The sequence below is a fragment of the Delphinus delphis genome, chromosome 1 (genome assembly GCF_949987515.2).
Source record: "Delphinus delphis chromosome 1, mDelDel1.2, whole genome shotgun sequence".
Classification (NCBI taxonomy): Eukaryota; Metazoa; Chordata; class Mammalia; order Artiodactyla; family Delphinidae; genus Delphinus; species Delphinus delphis.
In genome coordinates, this window is record NC_082683.1 from 73519204 (window position 1) to 73539913 (window position 20710).

Genomic DNA, 20710 nt, shown 5'->3' on the forward strand with positions numbered 1-20710 from the left:
CCTGTGCTCCGCAACGGGAGAGGCCACAACGGTGAGAGGCCCACGTACTGCAAAAAAAAAAAAAAAAAAAAATGGAGACAAAAAGTTTAAATAAATAGAGATTTTTAAATGGAGGAAGGTTATCTAGAATGTTCATGTGCGCAAGTTTTTGTCATGGATTGCTAAAATTATAGTTTATGAAGCTTTATGGTATATATACAACAGTAGTGTTAGATAACTGATACAAAGATAACCACCACTCAGATCTGCATACATCTTTAAACCATCAGTTAAATTTATTACCCTGATTATAAAATTAATAAATGTGAAAATCACATGACAAAAAAAATAAAAATCACTCATAATCCCCCCATCCAGAAATCATCATTGCTGATATTTTCATAAATATAGTCTCTAGTCTTTCTATATGTATATTCAACCACCTGGGTATTGACTTACCACTTATTAAATGTGGCTCTTTGTGCCAAAGTGATGCATTCTTCAAAGACAAACCATTTACACTTTTTTCAGTGCCTCAGTGTATACTAAATATTCTTTAAGGGTTGTAAAAGTCATAAAACCAATACATTAAGATTACAAAAGTACTTTTAGAGTGGAAATGTACTCCCAATGATACATATGCTAGAGCATTCTTAAGGACTTAAGTATTCGTCTAATTGAAGTCACAATGGTGATATTTTTCAAAATATGATATTATCATTACATTTTCTGCATTACCAAGGAGCAAGTTTTAGCATCAGTAGGATGAAAACAATGCTGACTTCTTAAATTTGTGCACAAAATTAACTGGTATCACACCTCCATTGATTCATGATTATCTTCTTAATGAATGGATTTTAAAACTTCTCTAAGATAGGAAGGAACAAGACCACTGAAATATTGATTTATGATTATTCTAATACTGCTCAGCATTTGTGAAGTAAACTGTGTCCACAAAGCATGTTATAATTACTCATTCTGAAACACCTTGCTGAGCTAGTATAGAAGAATTCTTTCATGTAGGCATGAAATGAACGCTATAAATCAACATACTAGTTGAAATTTTGCAGGGCTACACACTATGATTTCCAGCATCACAAGTGGCTTAAGGAATGCCTCAGCTGAGAATGGACTCCCACTGGTGGCCACAGTGTTACAGCTTTGAAGTCAGCTTCCTCTTGACTGTACCAGTAATTCTGCCATATGGATTGTCTAATGGTAGCAAGACCTGTAGAAAAACCACATGGTAAATTCAGAGGCATTAAAACAGACGCTACCCTTTTTTCTACAAATCAATATGAAATCAACAACAAAAAACAACTTGCTAAGCAGGAAACTGTATAGGCCCTACAGTAGTTACTTCAAGCAAGGTAATACCTTACTTTTCTGGCAATAGTTGAGACATGAGGCGATTTTCCAGAAAATTAAAGAGTTGTTTGAAAAATTTTAATCATCAGGATATAAATGTTTCTCAAATTCATTACATTTCCCTGCTTTTTAAACAGAGTGTGGTGAACATAATATGGCCTTTGCTTAATGACTCGCTCTGAACGCCAATCATTGTCAATGCTAAATACTGCCGTGCCCTCAGGAACATTTGAGGTCCTCAGGGCTCTTAGCCCAATGCTAAATGGCTCCAGACAGCGGTGCATTTACAGTTCTTCTGTCTTCCCACCCTGTCATTTGTCACTTCTCTGCTGTTCTCAGCATGTCCTGACTCACTGAGGGCTTCTCATATGTTGCCCTCACTATGTACACACCTGCTGAGTGAGGGCCCGAGAGTGGCTCTGGCCGTCCCCAGAGAGCAGACACAGACGTGGGGACAGCTTGTTCAGCCACTCGGGTGCCTTTATGCGGAGCCCTGGCCCAAAGGGACTCGGGCCTTCCTGTCTCCAGGTCTCCAGAGGAAGCTTCGTGTCTTACTTCTTGAGCAAAAGACACTGTGGCCTCAGTCTGCTGGCACACCTTCGAGCTAGGATCACTGCAGGCCCGAGGCATCAGGGGGCTCTGGGAGACCCTTCTCTCTCCATCGGGGCTCCTGAGCTAAGCACTGCTCTAGTCATGATGCCTGACCCTTTCTCTGTTTGGGGCCCATTGGTTTCACCTTTGTTGAACATGACCAGGTCCCTTTCCTGCCCTTTAGAAAGTAATCAGTCGGGACTTCCCTGGGAATCCACCTGCCAAAGCAGGGGACACGGGTTCGAGCCCTGGTCTGGGAAGATCCCACATGCTACGGAGCGACAAAACCCATGCGCCACAACTACTGAGCCTGCTCTCTAGAGCCCGCGAGTCAAAACTACTGGGCCCACGCACCACAACTACTGAAGCCCATGTGCTCTGGGGCCCCGTGCTGCAACTACTGAAGCCAGCGTGCCTAGAGCCCGTGCTCAGCAACAAGAGAAGCCACTGCGATGAGAAGCCCGCTCACCGCAACTAGAGAAAGCACATGTGCAGCAATGAAGACCCAACACAAGAAAAAAAAAAAAGTTCTGGAAATGTATAGTGGTAAAAAAAAAAAAAAGTAATCAGTCAAAAAAGTCTTTACATTCTATTTAACGGCATTCTGGGAATCTACATCCTCTCCTTCCTCTGAAGTAAATAGTGCTGCCTCTCCTTCAGCTGAGTGGACAGCAAGTGGGATCAAGATTGCATTCCTCTTTAACTCAGGGCCCTATACCAGCTACACCTGGCACCCGAGCATGACCTTAGGTACCCAGCACTGCTCCCCAGCCTCCAGCTCCAGCTGTAATGGTACAGAGCCCGATGGAGCCATCAACATAATTTGCAGAACAGAAACAAGGTACCTGGCCAGAGGGGCTGTGACTAATAAGGCTCCTGGATCAGCAGGCCCAGAATGTAGGACCTTTTGGACTCCCTTCATTGGCCTTTATCCACCAAAGGATATGAGCAGCAGGGCCATGGTAATAGACAGTCCCTTCCTATCTCACTCCCCCTACACACTAAAAGCAGCCAATAGAATGGTATTTTTTTAGCATTCTAGAAGCCCATGGGAAGATGGATCCGATAGGGGAAACCTGCCATTGTGAGAGTGGTCCAGCTGGGGAAGGGACAGTTCTGATCTCCCAGGACTGACCACAGCAGGCTACCTGTTGGGACTTCAGGCTGGCTAGTCAGACACACTGACTTGGCCTAGCCTTTTGCATGGCTGAAAACAAGTCAGGGTAAGTGCTTTTTTCAAGGCAAGGTTTCCTTTCAAAAAATGAACTTCCTCATCTTGCCTGCTGTAATGGCAACTAGAAACACAAATATCTTCATTTTTTGTGTGTATAATGTATTCCACTTAAATTGACTACTTAAAAGTTAAAGATGATAGAAGAAAATGAAAATAGAATCTTTCTTTCCTCCTCATTGCTTCATGATAGAAGAATAATGGAGCTGTGACCTTCTGTGGCAATTTTCAGAGAAGTAGATCTCAAAGCTATTTCATTGGGCACACTGTTCTTTCTTTGTCTTTTACTCTCTGCAACTTCCAACCTTCCTTTATAAGTATTCATCCACTTCTAGCATGCTCCAGCCTCAGATAGTGAAAGGCCAGAGTCTAAGAGGGCTCTAAACAGTGGCAACTATAAACATTCCAAAAGCAAGAGCTGTTGGGGATAGTATCATCCCAAGTTTATAAAGAGGGGTAAAGAGGGGTAAAGACTGGGTGGGGGGAAACGTGCTTTAAATATGTTTGAAGTTCTCTTACCTCTTCCCTGTTGATCAGTCCCATTTGGGACATGTCTATGGTAAAGTAGTGAATATTTGGCAGGCTGATTTCCATAGCTTCTATCTGAAATCCACAACAATATGCATTACATGGGGAAACTGTGAATCTGTCTCCGTTACTCCTTCCCCACAACTACCCACTAGCTCATTACTCAGATTCTACCTGTCTCTGAGATGTTCCTCTGATGTTCCTCTACTGCTTGACACTATTCTCTCCTGTTAGTACTATTATTAAATGATGGACCCACTCTTCTCTCTGTGTATGAAATCCGTTTCTCAGAAAAGTAAAATCTCCTTGGGTCAGAAACCTGGGACACGTGCAGCATCCAACTGGCCTCCTGGTGCTGGCTCGTCAGCCTCTTAAATTCCCTCTCCATCCATTCCCTCCTCTCCAGGCTTGTCCCTAACATTTGCAGGTCCTGGAGTAAGAGTATAATTGGATGTCCCCATACCAGATGTTTAAAGACTTAAAAGTTATGAATCAAGCTAAAACACTTTCAAGTGAAATATATTCTGTCCCTCTAACTTGACAAATATTCCTTCATCACAATCTGGAAGGTCAGGATCGAATTTAAAATTCTCTGATTCCTTGTAGCATCATGCCAGGACCTGGCATCATGGGAAGAGCCAGCCCTCAGCCCTGGCCATCCCATCTTCTCTCTTGGACTCATGTGGGTGGTTACACCAGCTTGCATGTCAAGGCCCATTCATACCTCTAGCAAACATCTGCCCCTTTTCTCACTCTCGGGCTTAAGGGTACACTGATGGCATGACCTGCACTCTAGGGGATAAATCTGGGGAACAGGCTTACACAGGTTCTGGGAGTAGTCTCAGGGTTATTTGGGCAGGACATTCTAGGATGTAAACATCCAGAGAATGGTCTAGAAGGGGAAGCACGGGCTCCTGAAGTGTTTGTTGCCTTGGTCCCACCAACTCCTCATCCAGCGGAGAGAGGCGTAGCTAAAGGAGGGCTTGGAGGGGGTGTGTGGGCCGTGGCAGGAGTCCCTTGTGCCCAGGTCTAAGGATGGCACTGTTCCTTTCCATCCCATCATGGCCTTAGTTCACATCCTCATTGCCAGTTTTCTGCAACAGCCTCCCAACAGGTCTCCTTGTCTATGGCCCATCATCCCTTTAATCTATCACATGTCTTTCAGAGTGGTCTTTGTAGAGTGAAAATCTGGTAGTGCCACACCTTGCTTAGATCCCTCAGTGGCTCCTAAGAGTTTTCAGGGTAAAATACAGACTCCACAGAGAAGCCCACAAAGGGCTTCCCAATCTGCTTCCCAACTCATCTCTAGGCACATGGAAAGACTTTCGCTCCTGGAGCTTCACTTGTGGCAGAGCCTCAGCAGTAAATGACTGTTCCATGTTGCCTCCTGTCTCCATCCCTACCCCCTCCCTCACCCTTGAGTATGAACTCAGATAACCCCTACCTGTCCCTTAAGACTCAGCTCAAATACCTCTTCCTCCAGAAAGCCTGGCTTGCACTATCCCTTACACTGGAGTTAGGTGACTTCCTCTGAATTTCCATAATATTCTATTCTCTATTGAACTGTAAGTTTAATTATTTTCTTCCTTTACTTAATGATGAACTCTTTGAGGGTAGGGAGGATGTCTAATTTATCTCTGATTTCCTCATGTGCTGACAGAGACATAATAACCATTCAATAATATCGAATGGATGGATGGATGAAATCTCTCTGCATTTATCCTTCATTCTCTGGCTCTCCTGAAACATAGACCCTTGGGATAATTACCCCTCCTTCAGGGCATTTGAGTGTCCTAAATTGTAGCAGGTTGAAGAGACTCAGAATTTTCAACAAAACTAAAGAACTACAGCAGTGGCCTGTGTTTTCAGGTCAGACAGATTTTTACTTTTTTTTATTCTCTTCTCACTTTCTATAACAAGCTTTTGAGCAACAACAGATGTCATTTTTCATGTGTCTTCCACTTTCTTATTTTAACTCTCTTTCTCAGAGCTGACAGGAGACACAAGTTCTCTCAGTCCTCGGAATGGCAAGTGACAAAACCTACCTCAGGAACCTGGTTCAGGGAGAGCACCTGGATGTCATAGAGGGTCTTCTGGATAGAGGGCGAGTACTCGCCTTTGTCATAGGGTCCAGCAAATTTCTTCAGGACAACGTCCCTAACAGTGTCCCTAAGACACAGAAAAGAGAACTGAGGGCCCTCACAGGGTGGTCTTTGGGGAACATATTATGAAGCTAAGAAGCGGTACCCTCTCTGTCTCCCCGAAAACAATTTTATTGCTGGTTTTAGAGAGGATTAATATCCTGTAACGCCAAAAAGAAAAAATAAAAAAAAACCTAACTTCCCATTTCCCTACACACACACACACAAGTCAATAAACCTATTGAGCATAACTAGGTTATCTTCATAATCTGGCACCAGGGCCCAGTGGGCCTTCCAGGGTGTTTCCCTCCATGCTGGAAGAATTTTTGAAGAGGACTTCCTAGTATTCTAATCTGCTTGGCTTGGCCCGTTGCTTGAATTGCTGCATTTTCAGGGGTATTACCGTGTCAGGCTGTGTGCTAAGTATTTTATGTAATTACTTCATTAAATTCTCTCAATATACCTGAGGCAGGTACTATTATTATCTCCAGTTTAGAGATGAGGAATCTGAGCTAAAAGTTAAATGATCTACTCAGTCCCCCTCCTTAGTGGGAGGCCCAGCTTGTACCCCGACTGGCTCAATTTCGTGCTCTTTTCAACATAAATACATCAGACTGCTGCCCATGGGGAACACTTGAAAAAAGGAGAAAAAAAGATTGAGGTGAGGTTCTCTTCAAGCATTTCCAACCTATCACATAATAAAAGGAGCAGAGTAACACTCTGCCCGTGGGAGGAAGCTACCAGGGGGCAGATTCCAGCTTATCACAGGGTAGAAGTTTCTAACAATTAGAGCTTCAGCAAAGGAATGAGATACCTGCTCAAAAAGCAAACTGGGATTCAGAGGCCTAATCACTGCTTGTTGAGGATGTTAAAATAAGAGTCACACCTTACAATGCTAAAGCATTTATCACTTATAAAATGCTTCTGTAACTTCATCTCATTTTGAGTTTAGCCTAGGGTGGCCACTTGTCCCAGTTTGCCTGGGACCAAGGGGGTTCCTAGGACATAGGACTTTCAGTGTTAAAATCAGGAAAGTCCTTGACAAACTGGGACAAGTTGGTCAGCCTGGTTTAGCCCTCTCTGCATCTGCCATGAAGTAACAAGGCCATTATCCTCATTTGATCCCGTGTTTCTTAAAGTGTGGCCTTTGGTCCAGTAGCATGAGCATCACCTGGGAGTTTGTTAGAAATGCATGTTCTCAGGCCCCATTCCGGGCCATAGAATTAGAACCTTTGGGGTTGGGCTCAGTGATCTGCAGTTTAATAAGCCCTCCAGGTGATTCTGATACACAATCATGTTTGAGTACTACTGATTTAGTCAATTAAAAAACAGAGGATCAGGGAAATCAGGTGGTCTGCTCAAGGTCATTATAGCTAATAGCATCTTAGCTAATAGTGCAGATTTACTAACTCAAAGTAAGACCAGTATTCTTCCTGTTATCCATCAGAAGGGGTGTCTTACAATGGGGAAGTGGAATTGAATGGCTTCCAAGTTTCCCTTTCAGATGGAAGACTCCATGAACTCTGGGCCCCTGGAAAAGAGGGTGGACACTACCTCCACCAGCGCCAGGCCCTAGCACTCGTTCATACCAGGTGGCCTCAAAGTCCACGTCTCTGTCCTGGTGGTAGCGCCACTTGCAGTACACTTGGGTGGCAAAGCACCGGTCCTTCACCTCAGGGAGGGTGGTGAACTGGTCCCTGATGAATCCTTCAAATCCGGACTGGGTTGTTTTCAAGACTTTGAGGTCTTTGATTCCAGAATTAATGACTGGAGGTCCTGTTTTACGTCAAAAGGTAAGAGGGGATGAGGTCATAAAGAAAACAGTGCCTTCTTACTGCCTAGCCCTGAGGATCCTGGTCATTAAAACATGGCACACTCCATTTGTACAAAGAGCTACATCATTGCCTGTGTTTTCTCTCTCCCTGTCTCCTCTGAAGTCCACATGATGAAGACGGTGTGCCTTTCCTTCTCTCTGAATTCCACAACTCCCTGCCTTCTCATGCCCTAGGAGAACTTATGGTCAGAGACTAAACGTCCATGCTGTGTTGAAGCCCACAGGAACAAATACCTTTTTCTCAGCTATGTGCAGAGGTATCTTCTAGGCCAATTACCTTCCACATTTTGAGCTCCATCTCATTGAGCAGGCAATCATGCTGGAATGAGTTAATAAACTCAAAAGCAGCTCCTCTGTCTGCTCTTGTGACGCCCTTTACTGGGGGTGGTCCTCATGTGGACTGTCTGCACTGCTGATGGCTCCAATCACCACCAGACCCCTCAGTTCCCTTGCGTTTATGAACTCAGCAACACCAGAAAATTTCATGAATAGGTAGCATCATGGGCATGGATGAGCCTAAATAGAGACTGATAAGATGAGGTCAGTGACCCATGAGGTATAGATTGCCTATGTGGATTCTCATAAAGGCCTTTGTTTTTTGGCTGAACTGAGAAGGTGCAAAGTTGGCTTGTGGGGACCTGGGCAGGGTGGGCAGAGTTGAAAACAATGGAGGAGATGACATGGCTCTCCAGCTGTCCCTACATTACCTCATGAGGTGCATCAGGGAGGTGGAGGGGAGAGAGGCATAATCAATCTGAAAAAGCTGTTTACTTATGCCTGGCAGTTCTAGGTCAGGGCCCAGATGACTGGTAGGGTACCGAGTTAGTGAGGGGAAGATTCTCTCTTTCTTTTTCTATGTGGAACACACTGTAGTTCCAGCAGTTTGGTGAAGCCTGAAGAACACATGGCACCAGGTGACACACTGGGAAGCCCCAGGGTACAATGTCTGTGGAAAGCAGCCTTCTTCCCAAGGAGGAGTGGCAACTGGCACAGCAAATGCTGGGCAGAGCCAGTGAGGCAGCAGTTGTACTCAGTGGACGCAAACTTCTCCCTGAGCACGTGTGAGACAGCCCTCCAGGCTGGGAGAAGGTAGGAAAGTTTGGCTGGAGAGGTACAGCAGTTTTGTAATAAGAGAGCAACAAGGTCAGGGAAATTCGGGAATTAACTTCACCATGGCCTTATTTGTATGTGCAGGCTGGTGAGGCCAGGACACTCAGGGGGCACTTGGGTACAAACTCCCAAAAGCATAGTCAAGGCAGAATGACTTAGATCACCTCTTTTCAGTCTTGAAATTAGTCCAGACTAATATCTATGCTTTTTGACCTGTTGAATCTTAAGCCAAGAGCTGGAGGTATCAGGCATCACTATGTTATACATGGTCTTAGTTGAAGAATAAGAATGTAACCCACAATCCTCAATTAAAATCCAGGGCAGCTCTTAATAATCCAATGGTTTACAACATCCTGTGTGATTTCTATTGCTGTGGTTAACTCAGGAGTTGTGGACTTTCAGAAGTAGGTAAATAATGACTATATTTTGATATTTTCCCAACCACATGTGTGTACCTGCCAGAGAGAGCAGTGGCCATAGTTAGTGGTAGATTTGCTGATTAAATATGTGCTGATTAAATAAGGTGTTCTGGTCACAGTGTTCTAGGATAATGTAGTAAGAGAGAAAATGGTATTTTCTCAATTGGAAAATACTGAAGTTCTCATTGGAAGCTATATCTGAATCAGGATCAAGAGAAAGATACCAGCAATGATTTCATGCCTTAGGTTGGCTGGGTTTATCAGATTCTAAGTGTTATCAAGACACGATTCTGCAAAATCGGCATTTCTAACAGTGTAAAGCTGACCCAAGTGAGTCTTAAGTCTCAGACCCAAGAGAATTGCAGAAGCAATCAATAAGTATCCGTTAAATGAATGAATGAGTGCAGTAAAATTGACTCACCTTAACAGCTTAGCCTTACAACTTAGTGTCGTTTTCTTTTAGACAGTTCTCCTCCATCAATCTTTACCATTTCCCTTCCTGATCTGCCCCCTCCCCTCAACCCTCACACACAGACAGTGTGACAGGGGGAGAAGGGGAGGGCATCAACACTGAATGAGAAGGTCCTGACTGCCAGCATGCGTTCTAGTCGTATGGCTAGACACTGGCAGAGGTGGAGTTTGAACTCAGCACCCCATTACGAGATTTCATGCTTTTCTTCCCCCTTTTTTGGATCACTCCCCATCCTCAAAATGTTTCCTCCTTCCTTTAACTCTCTCTTCCCATTTCTGTAATAAAAGAGGACTTTCCAAGAGACAAGAAAGTTGCCACCACCATTCCGCGATGTGCATTCAGGGCTCAGACAGAGGCCCCAGTTGAAAAATATCATCCCCATTGGTTTGAAATGAAGATTGAAGCATCACTTTTAGAAATGACCCCATGTGTCTTGAAAACATTTTATCATTTTAAAATTTCCTATTGAAATACCAAGACCCCTTAGAGGAGTGACTCCTTAAGCCTTTATAAACTAATATCATAATTTACTTCCAACAGTAATCCCTTCTAGAAAAAAAAATCCTATAGAAATGAAACTTGAATTTGTAATCAGAAGTGGGGTTAGAACAAGTAGTGGGAATCCTCGAAGGAGGATAAAGAGAAGTCAAGGGAAACCAAAGGCAAACTTTATCTATTTCTGCTTTTCCTATACAGCTGGCCTTGATCACCAGAATCTATGTGAGCCAACCAGACTTTGAATCCTCAGTTGTCTCAATCATAAAAGGATTTCCAGATGCAGGGTTACATATGTTTGAGTCCACAGTCTTGGGACTCAGGTTCCTTGAATTCAGCCTCAGTTCTCTCCATGCCTCTCCTCCCCTATTTATGGGCAGTATTTCCTTGATAGAATGACTTAACCTCTCTCTACCTTAATTTTCTCATCTGCAGGAGATGATAATCATAACTATTTCCTAGAGATGATAGATGTCTAAGATGATACACATAAAGGACTTAGTAACTTAGTAAAATGGCTGTCCAGGAGGAAATGCTCTATAAAATTATTATGATGATTTTGCCCTAATTGACCTTTTCTTATTGACATCAACTCCCTGTAAATACTTCCCATGTTTCACAAAAGTTCATTGGGTTCTGAAAACTCCTTCTGACATGCCATCCCTATCCACCTCCAGCCCTGTGATGAGATTTATTGATCTTTGGGGAGTGTCAGTCTGCTAGGCAACTTTGAAATGATCTACTTTCTTGCTAGAATCTGAAAATGGAGAAAGCAGTTGCATTTTCTAATGTGTTTTGACCTCAGTTTCACGTGTAATAAAACATCTCACGTTCTCAAAGACAGTTCACTACTGCCACAGTTTAGGCAGAACGCAAAACATCTACTCTGGTGTGCTCATCATTCTATGAACAACGACAAAAACCTATTCTCTTTGAATTTGAAAAATACATTTTCTTGGCACGCATCAGACACCCTGGATGAAATCTGGGAGCTTATTTTATCTTCTCTGTTGGCGGTGCCCCAGCTTTCTGAACACTGGTAGGAACCTGAGCCTTTCAAATTCATGGGCCCATCAACTAAAAATACGATGCTTCACACACTCTTAAAAAAAGATTCCAGTTTAGACTAACAAGAAGTAATTCAACCCAAAAGACTGTCCTTTTCTAGGTTACTTCCTATGAAACCACTTAATCAGCTCTTTTTTGCCTTTCTGCCATGGTTATGGAGTAACGCAAAAGGAAGATTTTCACATTTTACTTTGCTAGAACATAATCTTTTCTAACTTTCAGTGTCCTCCTACACACTTAACAGATTGTGGTTTATCTCTCAGAGAAGCATACATCCTACCCCTTCAGGTCTCTAAGAAACTGCAAATTAATAGAAACTAAGCCTGATTCCTTACCTACGCATCAGGTGTCACAAAGCACAAAGCTTTACCGAGCCAAGAAAAAAAAATCCTGTCATGAAGGGGATAATTGCTTCCACACTTAACACCTCCAAAAAGGACGCAAATAGCTAAAAGGAGGATATTTTAAAACTATATTAAATCATTCTAGTAGAAAACCTCAAATTTGTAAAGTGCTAGAAAAAGTGAAGATCAATTAAATATCATTTGCCTTTGAGAGTCCATTTAGCTCATGGAGGTAGGTTGAAAGCTCCCTGTGTGCAATTCTGGATGGGGAGAGATGATGTCACCCAGATGGAAGGAAGTTAACTGGGTTTTTGTACAATGAGGTGATGATCAAGATGATTTTTAAAAGATCTTGTGCTTGCCAAGAACTTTTATTTTGGAATAGATGAAGAGTGTCTTAGTCTTGATATCAAAATGACACAAGCAGCCTTCTTGGCAGTGGCCATCTCTGTCCTGAGTCTCCCACTTTCCCCATCTCATTTCTTCCATCTGCCCTGCTTGACACCTCTTAAATCTCTTCTCCTCCAGGACTTTAGTTTTATCAATCCCCTTCCTAAAATCTTCCTCCTACCCCTACTAGTCTCCATGTCAATAGATTTTTTTTTTCACCACTACAAGACAGTATCTCTTATTTGAAACCTCTTCTCTATCTTCCATTCCTCTATTTGGTTATGCTTTAGTTGAATTTTTATAATTAGTGTCAGATTGGGAGAAATTTGATGCTTAAAGAATTATGAATTATAATTCTAATTGTGTGTGTGTGTGTTTGGGGGGCGGGTGTTGGGGAGATTCTCTGCTTAGTTCAACTAGTTTAAATTAGTGACTCAACCATCCCAGTGACTTCAAGGCTTGGCTAAGCTTGTAGTTCACAAAGACTCACAGAGAAACAGTTTGGAAGATCGAGGTTCCATATAACACCTACATCAACAGCCTGTACCGCACACGCAGAGCCTAGCTCTCCTCTCGGAGCTGGGGAAGTCACAAAAATAACACCAGCCCTCATCCCTTTGGTGAAAAAATTTCTCTCTCTCTTCCAGATTCTCCCATGGAACTAGCAGACTTTGAAACAGCTAAAAGAACACTTAATGATGTAGCTTAAAAAGATACCCTAGGAGAAAATAGTGTAATGGGAGTTTTATAGCAATTCTCAGGGCCTAAAGTGGGTGCTTCAGATTCAGTAGGCTTTCTATAAATGTTTGTTCAATTAATAAGAATGAATCCAGTCCACCAGGAGAAACCCAGTTACATATCCTGCTGGGAAAATTTGCAGGCTGAATGGGTGATTAAGTACATGTGTTTGAGGGGGCAGAATTCTCACTATCCTAGCCAGCCCCCCACAAAAAGCCCTACTTAGAGGTTTGTAACAACAGCCTTCAGCATGTGAATTGGGGGGTGTGTGTTTGTGTAAGATGATTATTTTCTTTAGTTAAGCCTATGCAAGGGCATTTCTTATGACAGTGATTGTACACTGAATCACCTCATGATATCTGCAGTTTTAGCTCCTGGAAAATAAGCAAATTAAGAATTAAACTTTGTTACCAAAAAAAAACGGCATAGACCCCTACTCTCCAAAGAGGGACAGAGTACAAATATCATCTTCAAATAGACAACACAGGAAGATACACACACTCAGGAACGTGCACACACATACCGCACACACCCAAGGCAGCAGATGCCTGCTTCCCTGCTGACCCCTGCCAGCCCCCGCATGCTACGGGAGGGGGAAGGTGCTGGACTCTAGACAAGTCAAGCTGGAGCTCTGGGAACACTGCCACAGTGATCGCAACACCCTGAAGTTTTCTGCAGAAAGTAAAAGCTTTGGCCTGATTCTGTTGATTAGTTTCCTCCCGGTAGCAGCCAGGTGACTAGAATTCAGGCTGATGATAGCTCCTGGTAATTCCTGGAAAGAACAAGAGTGTGAAGAGCAGCCTGTTTTCTTCCTATGATCAGCTGAGCCCTATATTTGGCCACTGCACTTCCACCTCCAGGGGTCTGCTAAATATTCTTGCAGAGGGAGGTCACTAATGATGCCTACTTGCCAAACTGCACACTCTCTTCAGTCTTCTTTTAAACCAAACTTCTTAACCTTCCTGTGGCAGAGACCACTAGCAGGTCCTCTTCCTCCTGGGTCCCCGGCTAGACTACATTTCCCGGCCTTCCTTGCAGTTAGGTGTGGCTGTGTGATTGGGTTCTCTTCATTTGATGTGCTCTGTGCTACTTCAGGCCTTGAGCAGTTTCGCCTCCTCCTTTTTTTCTTGAAGGTCTTTTCTTCTCCTCGTTGTCTGGTATGCGGAATCTACTCTGAAGGTGATCCCAGAAAGTGAGGATCAAAACTGTCTGGTTGCATCAACCTGGATTCCTGAATAACTTCCTGGAGAGGAGCATCCTCCCAACACACCACACACACACACACACACACACACACACACACACACACACACACACACACACACACACACACACACTGAACTTGACTTTTACAGAAAGCTGTAAACTTCATGTGTGAAGCCACTACATATAAGCCTACTTATTATGCATTCTATTACCTCAATAACTATCCCTCATTTCTCGAAATGTATTTTCCCTTTGCTTCCATGGCACCACTGTCTCCAATCCTCCGCCTGTCCCTCTGACCATTCTTCTCTCTCACTCTTTAAACTGTCCAACGCTTAAACTGGGGAATTTCCCCCCAGGCCCTCTCATCTTTCCTCTTCTCACTTTATATGTTTTTCTGGATTGTTCCTTCTTCCCCATGGCTTCACCAACCAATTTGGAAATAGATAGTCTCCAAATCCATCCCTTATTCCCAAACTTACCAGCTTTCTCTGGAAACTTCCTCATTATATGTATTATTCTTAGTCAACACCCACAAGTCCCTGACTTTAGGATAACTTTAACCCCTCCTTCTCTATAACCTTCCATCCTTACGCAAATACTCAGACTTATAAGCACACTTCAGAAATGCCTCACATAATGTCTCTCCCCAAGCTCTGTAGTCTTTTCATCTCTACCTCTTCTGCCTTAGTTCAGACTCCATCATTTCTTCATCTCTGCAACAAGTCTCCAAATGTCTCACTACTGCCTGTTTCTCCAGCCAGTTTACCATAACCTTGGTCAGAATTACTAAACAGTACACATATACACATAAAGACCTTTCCTGTATCTCTATTATCATTCAAAATAATAATAATAACAGCTTTCTTTCAAGGAGTGCTTCTTTTGTGCCAGGTACTGTGCTAAATGTTAAATTAACATTTATCTCCTTTCATTCTCTGGGTAATTGCTGAGGTAGGCACTGTTATTCTCATGTTAGAAATAAAAAAAAACACTGAAGTAGTATATTTAATGTGCTCACAGTCACAAAGTTATTAAGTAGAGAAGCTCAAATTCAAAAACAGTTCAGTATTCATACAATAAAGTTAGGAAATCATCCACATGCAATGCTAGTAGGGAGGTTAAAAGACAAAAGTAGTCAATTCATTTGTATCCATGATAAGCAGTTAAGGGATACACAGAACAATTAGATGTAAAATATAATATCAAAAACAGTAATCATGAAGGGAGCAGAGTACAAATGCAAGGTATCTATATATAGAGAGATTGCTATACAAAAACCTCATGGTAAACACAAAACAAAAATACCCACAAAAAAGAAAAAGAAATCCAAACATAATACTAAAGATAGTCATCAAATCACAAGAGAAGGAAAGAAAAGAAGAAAGGGGAAAAAAGAAGAACTACCAAAACAAATCCAAAACATTAACAAAATGACAATAGGAACATACATATTGATAATTATCCTAAACATAAATGGACTAAATAGTTCAACCAAAAGACATAGACTGGTTAATGGATTAAAAAAGCAGCATCCATATATGTGCTGCCTACAAGAGACTCACTTCAGACCTAGAGACACACAAGACTGAAAGTGAGGGGATAGAAAAAGGTATTCCATGCAAATGGAAATCAAAAGAAAGCTGAAGTAGCAATACTTATATCAGACAAAATAGACTTTAAAATAAAGACTGTCACAAGAGACAAAGGACACTCCATAATAATCAAAGGATCAATCCGAAAAGAAGATATAACAATTGTAAATATATATACACCCAACATGGGAGCACCTTAATATATAAGGCAAATGTTAACAGACATAAAAGGAAAAATTGACAGTAACATAATAATAGTTGGGGACATTAGCTCTCCATTACATCAATGGACAGATCATCCAGATAGAAAATCAATAAGGAAACACAGACCTTAAATGATACATTAGATCAGCTGGCCTTACTTGATATTTATAGAACATTCCAGCTGAAAGCAGCAGAATACACATTCTTTTCAAGTGCACATGGAACATTCTCCAGGATAGATCACACACTGAACAACAAAGCAAGCCTTGGTAAATTTAAGAAAATTGAAATCATATCAAGATCTTTTCCAACCGCAGCACTATGAGGCTAGAAATCAACTACAAGAAAAAAATTGCAAAAAAACACAAACACGTGGAGGCTAAGCAATATGTTGCTAAACAGCCAATGGATCACTGAAGAAGTCAAAGAGGAAATCAAAAAATACCTAGAGACAAGTGAAAATGAAAACACAATGATCCAAAACCTATGGGACACAGAAAAAGCAGTTCTAAGAGGGACATTTATAGCAATACAAGCTTACCTCAGGAAACAAGAAAAATCTCAAATAAACAACCTAATCCTATGCATAAAGCAACTAGAGAAAGAAGAATAAACAAAACCCAAAGTTAGTAGAAGGAAAGAAATCATAAATATCAGAGCAGAAATAAATGAAATAGAGACTAAAAAAATAGAAAAGATAAATGAAACTAAAACTGGTTCCTTGAAAAGATAAACAAAATTGATAAACCTTTAGCCAGACTCATGAAGAAAGAAAGATAGAGGGCCCAAATCAAAATCAGAAATGAAGAAGGAGAAGTTACAACTGACACCACAGAAATACAATATGCCAATAAATTGGACAACCTAGACGAAATGGACAAATTCTTAGAAAGGTACAATCTCCCAAGACCGAACCAGGGAGAAATAGAAAATATGCACAGGACAATTAACAGTAGTGAAATGGAATCAGTAATTTAAAAACTCCCAATGAATAAAATTGCTGGACCAGATGGCATCACAGGTGAATTCTATGAAACATTTAGAGAAGAGTTAACACCTACCCTTCTGAAACTATTCCAAAAAATTGCAGAGGAAGGAACACTTCCAAATTCGTTCTATAAGGCCACCATCACCCTGATACCAAAACCAGACAAAGATACCACAAAGAAAAAAAATTGTAGGTCAATAACACTGATGAACATAAATGCAAAAATCTTCAACAAAATACTAGCAAACTGAATCCAACAGTACATTAAAAGGCTCATACAACATAATCAAGTGGGATTTATCCCAGGGATGCAAGGACTTTTCGAAATCCACAAATCCATCAGTGTGATACACCACATTAACAAATTGAAGAATAAAAACCATATGGTCATCTCAATTGATGCAGAAAAAGCTTTTGATAAAATTCAACATCAATTTATGATAAAAACTCTCCAGAAAGTGAGCATAGAGAGAACATACCTCAACATAATAAAGGCCATATATGACAAACCCACAGCTAACATCATGCTCAATGGTGAGAAGCTGAAAGCATTTCCTCCAAGATCAGGAACAAGACAAGGATGCTCACTCTAGCCACTTTTATTCAACATAGTTCTGGAAGTCCTAGCCACAGAAATCAGAGAAGCAAAATAAATAAAAGGAATCCAAATTGGAAAAGAAGTAAAACTGTCACTGTTTGCCGATGACATGATGCTATACATAGAACATACTAAAGATGCTGCCAGAAAACTACTAAGCTCATCAATGAGTTCGGTAAAGATGCTGGATACAAAATTAATACACAGAAATCTGTTGCATTTCTATACACTAACAATGAAAGATCGGAAAGAGAAATTAAGGAACAATCCCATTTACCATCGCATCAAAAGGAATAAAATACCTAGAAATAAACCTACCTAAGGAGGCAGAAGACCTGTACTCCAAAAACTAAGACACTGATGAAAGAACTTCAAGATGACACAAACAGATGGAAACATATACCATGTTCTTGGATTGGAAGAATCAATATTGTTAAGATGACCATACTACCCAAGGCAATCTACAGATTCAATACAATCCCTATCAAATTACCAATGGCATTTTCCACAGAAATAGAGCAAAAAAATTTTTAATTTGTATGCAAACACAAAAGACCCTGGATAGCAAAAGCAATCTTGAGAAAGAAGAACAGAGCTGGAGACATCATGCTCCCTGACTTCAGACTATACTACAAAGCTACAGTAATCAAAACAGCATGGTACTACCACAAAAACAGACATATAGATCAATGTTACAGGATAGAAAGCCCAGAAATAAACCCATGCACTTGTGGTCAATTAATCTATGACAAAGAGGCAAGAATTTACAATGGAGAAAAGACAGTCTCTTCAATAAGTGGTGCTGGGAAAAGAGGACAGCTACATGTAAAAGAATGAACATAGAACATTCTCTAATACCATATACAAAAATAAACTCAAAATGGATTAAAGACATAAATGTAAGACTGGATAGTATAAAACTCCTAGAGGAAAACATTGGCAGAACACTGTTTGACATAAATCACAGAAATACTTTTATGGATTCATCTCCTAGAGTAATAGAAATAAAACCAGAAATAAACAAATGGGACCTAACTAAACTTAAAAGTTTTGCATAGCAAAAGAAACCATAAACAAAATGAATACATAACCTATGGACTGGGAGAAAATATTTGCAAACAATGCTACTGACGAGGGATTAATTTCCAAAATGTACAAACAGCTCATACAGCTTAATATCAAAAAAACAAAGAACCCAATAAAAAAAATGGGCAGAAGACCTAAATAGACATTTCTCCAGAGAAGACATACAAATGGCCAACAGGCACTTGAACAGATGCTCAATATTGCTAATTATTAGAGAAATGCAAATCAAAACTACAGTGAGGTATCACTCTCACAGGTCAGAATGGCCATTATTAAAATGTCTATTAATACTAAAAGCTGGAGAGGGTGTGGAGAAAAAGGAACCTTCCTGCACTGTTGGTGGGAATGTAATTTAGTGCAGCCACTATGGAGAACAGTATGGAGGTTCCTTAAAAAACTAAAAATACTAAAAATAGAGTTAATCATATGATCCTGCAATCCCACTCCTGGGCATGTATCCAGAGAAAATTCTGATTTGAAAAGATACATGCATCCCAATGTTCACAGCCACACTGTTTACAGTAGCCAAGACATGGAATCAACCTAAATGTCCATCAACAGATGAATGGATAAAGAATATTACTCAGCCATAAAAAAGTGTGAAATAATGACATCTGCAGCAATATGGATGGACCTAGAGATTATCATATTAAGTGAAGTAAATCAGATAGAGAAAGACAAATATCATATGATATCACTTACATGTGGAATCTAAAAAAAATGATACAAATGGACTTATTTACAAAATAGAAATAGACCCACAGAAATAGGAAACAAACTTATGGTTACCAAAGGGGATAGAAGGAGTTGCAGGGGAGATAAATTGGGAATTTGGGATTAACATATACACACTACTATATATAAAATAAATAAACAACAAGGACCTACTGTATAGTACATGGAACTATATTCAGTATCTTGTAATAATCTCTAGTGGAAAAGAATCTGAAAAAGAATATATATATATATATATATATATACATATACATGTATGTATGTGTGTGTGTGTATAACTGAATCACTTTACTGTACACCTGAAACTAACACAATATTGTAAATTAACTATACTTCAATTTAAAAAAAGGTTTAAAAAATCTGTTAATAAAAATAGCAAAGCAGGAAAAAAAACAAAAACAAAATGAAAACAGTCTAGTCTGACAAGACCTATGGACTTAACTACCATGCAAAAACTGCCTCCTAGTTACACCAATTTTTTTTTTTTTAGCCATGCTGCATGGCTTGCAAGATCTTAGTCCCCTGACCAGAGATCAAACCCGGGCCCTCAACAGTGAAAGTGCAGAGTCCTAACCACTGGACCGCCAGGAATTCCCTAGTTAGGCCAATCTTGCTAGTATGGTACTTTAGGCTCAAACCAAGCTCTTCATCCTCATCTCTGCTCCTTACATTCTAAAAACTGAACCCTTCAACCCTACTACCGTTGCTCAAATTCTTTGCCCTTTCAACACTAAAATCATTTGCCTAGTATGGTGATCTACATAAGGCAGATGCTCGAAATATTTGTTTCCCTCTTCCACTCTTTATGACTCCTACCCATGTACATTCTGTTTCTTCTGTCTGTAATTTCCTTTCCCCTTTCTATGTCCAGCACATTCTGAATCATTTTTCAAAAGTCAGTTGGAATATTTCCTCCTCCCCCATCAAGCCTTCCAGACTGCCCTAGAAAGAGTTAGTTTTCTGCACCTCTTTACTCCCATAGCATACCTTTAATTCCTTCATAGTGGTCTTTAGCCCCTCATATTGCAATAAATCTATTTATAAGTCTATCTCCTACTATTCATCTACTGTGAACTCACGAGGGTCAGAGAATGTCTTATTCACGTCTGAATCTACCACCACTAGTATACCTAACAAGTCCTCAAAATCATTATTGAATGAATAGTATTTCAATCAATGACATAAATATATTTTATACAGGCTCTTATCTTTTTAGTTAGTTCTCCTGAAATCTAATTCTAGCCCCTTCTATTATTTTACATAATTAAAAGTGGAATGAGAAACATGTTAAGTATTGCAAAAATCACTCAAAATGGTTTAAAGCTAACCAATATGGCAGCCACTAGCCACATGTGGCTATGAAGCCCTTGGAATATGGTAAATGGGAAACGAGACGTCCTGTAAATATAAAATAAACACAGAAATTCAAATATTAAATATTTCATTAATAATTTTTATATTTATTACATATGTAAGTGGCATTTGGGATATATTAGGTTAAATAAAAAGTATTGTTAACATTAATTTGTTTCTACTTTTCTAATGTGACTACTAGGAAATTTTAAAATTAGATATGTGGCTTGCATTATA

The 20710-nt window shown here is 40.6% G+C and overlaps 1 protein-coding gene across 1 annotated transcript in view; it reads right to left on the reverse strand.

The window, feature by feature from the left end:
• Window positions 1-252: 252 nt before the first annotated feature.
• The window catches only part of LOC132433521 (uricase), a 35547-nt gene continuing 15089 nt past the window's right edge, over window positions 253-20710 (reverse strand). The window contains exons 5-8 of the mRNA XM_060024356.1: window positions 7428-7614; window positions 5743-5866; window positions 3689-3772; window positions 253-1207 (exon numbers count right to left, since the gene is read on the reverse strand). Of these exons, the coding sequence (XP_059880339.1) occupies window positions 1133-1207; window positions 3689-3772; window positions 5743-5866; window positions 7428-7614 (470 nt within the window). The 3' untranslated portion in view covers window positions 253-1132. The remainder of the gene's footprint in view (window positions 1208-3688; window positions 3773-5742; window positions 5867-7427; window positions 7615-20710) is intronic.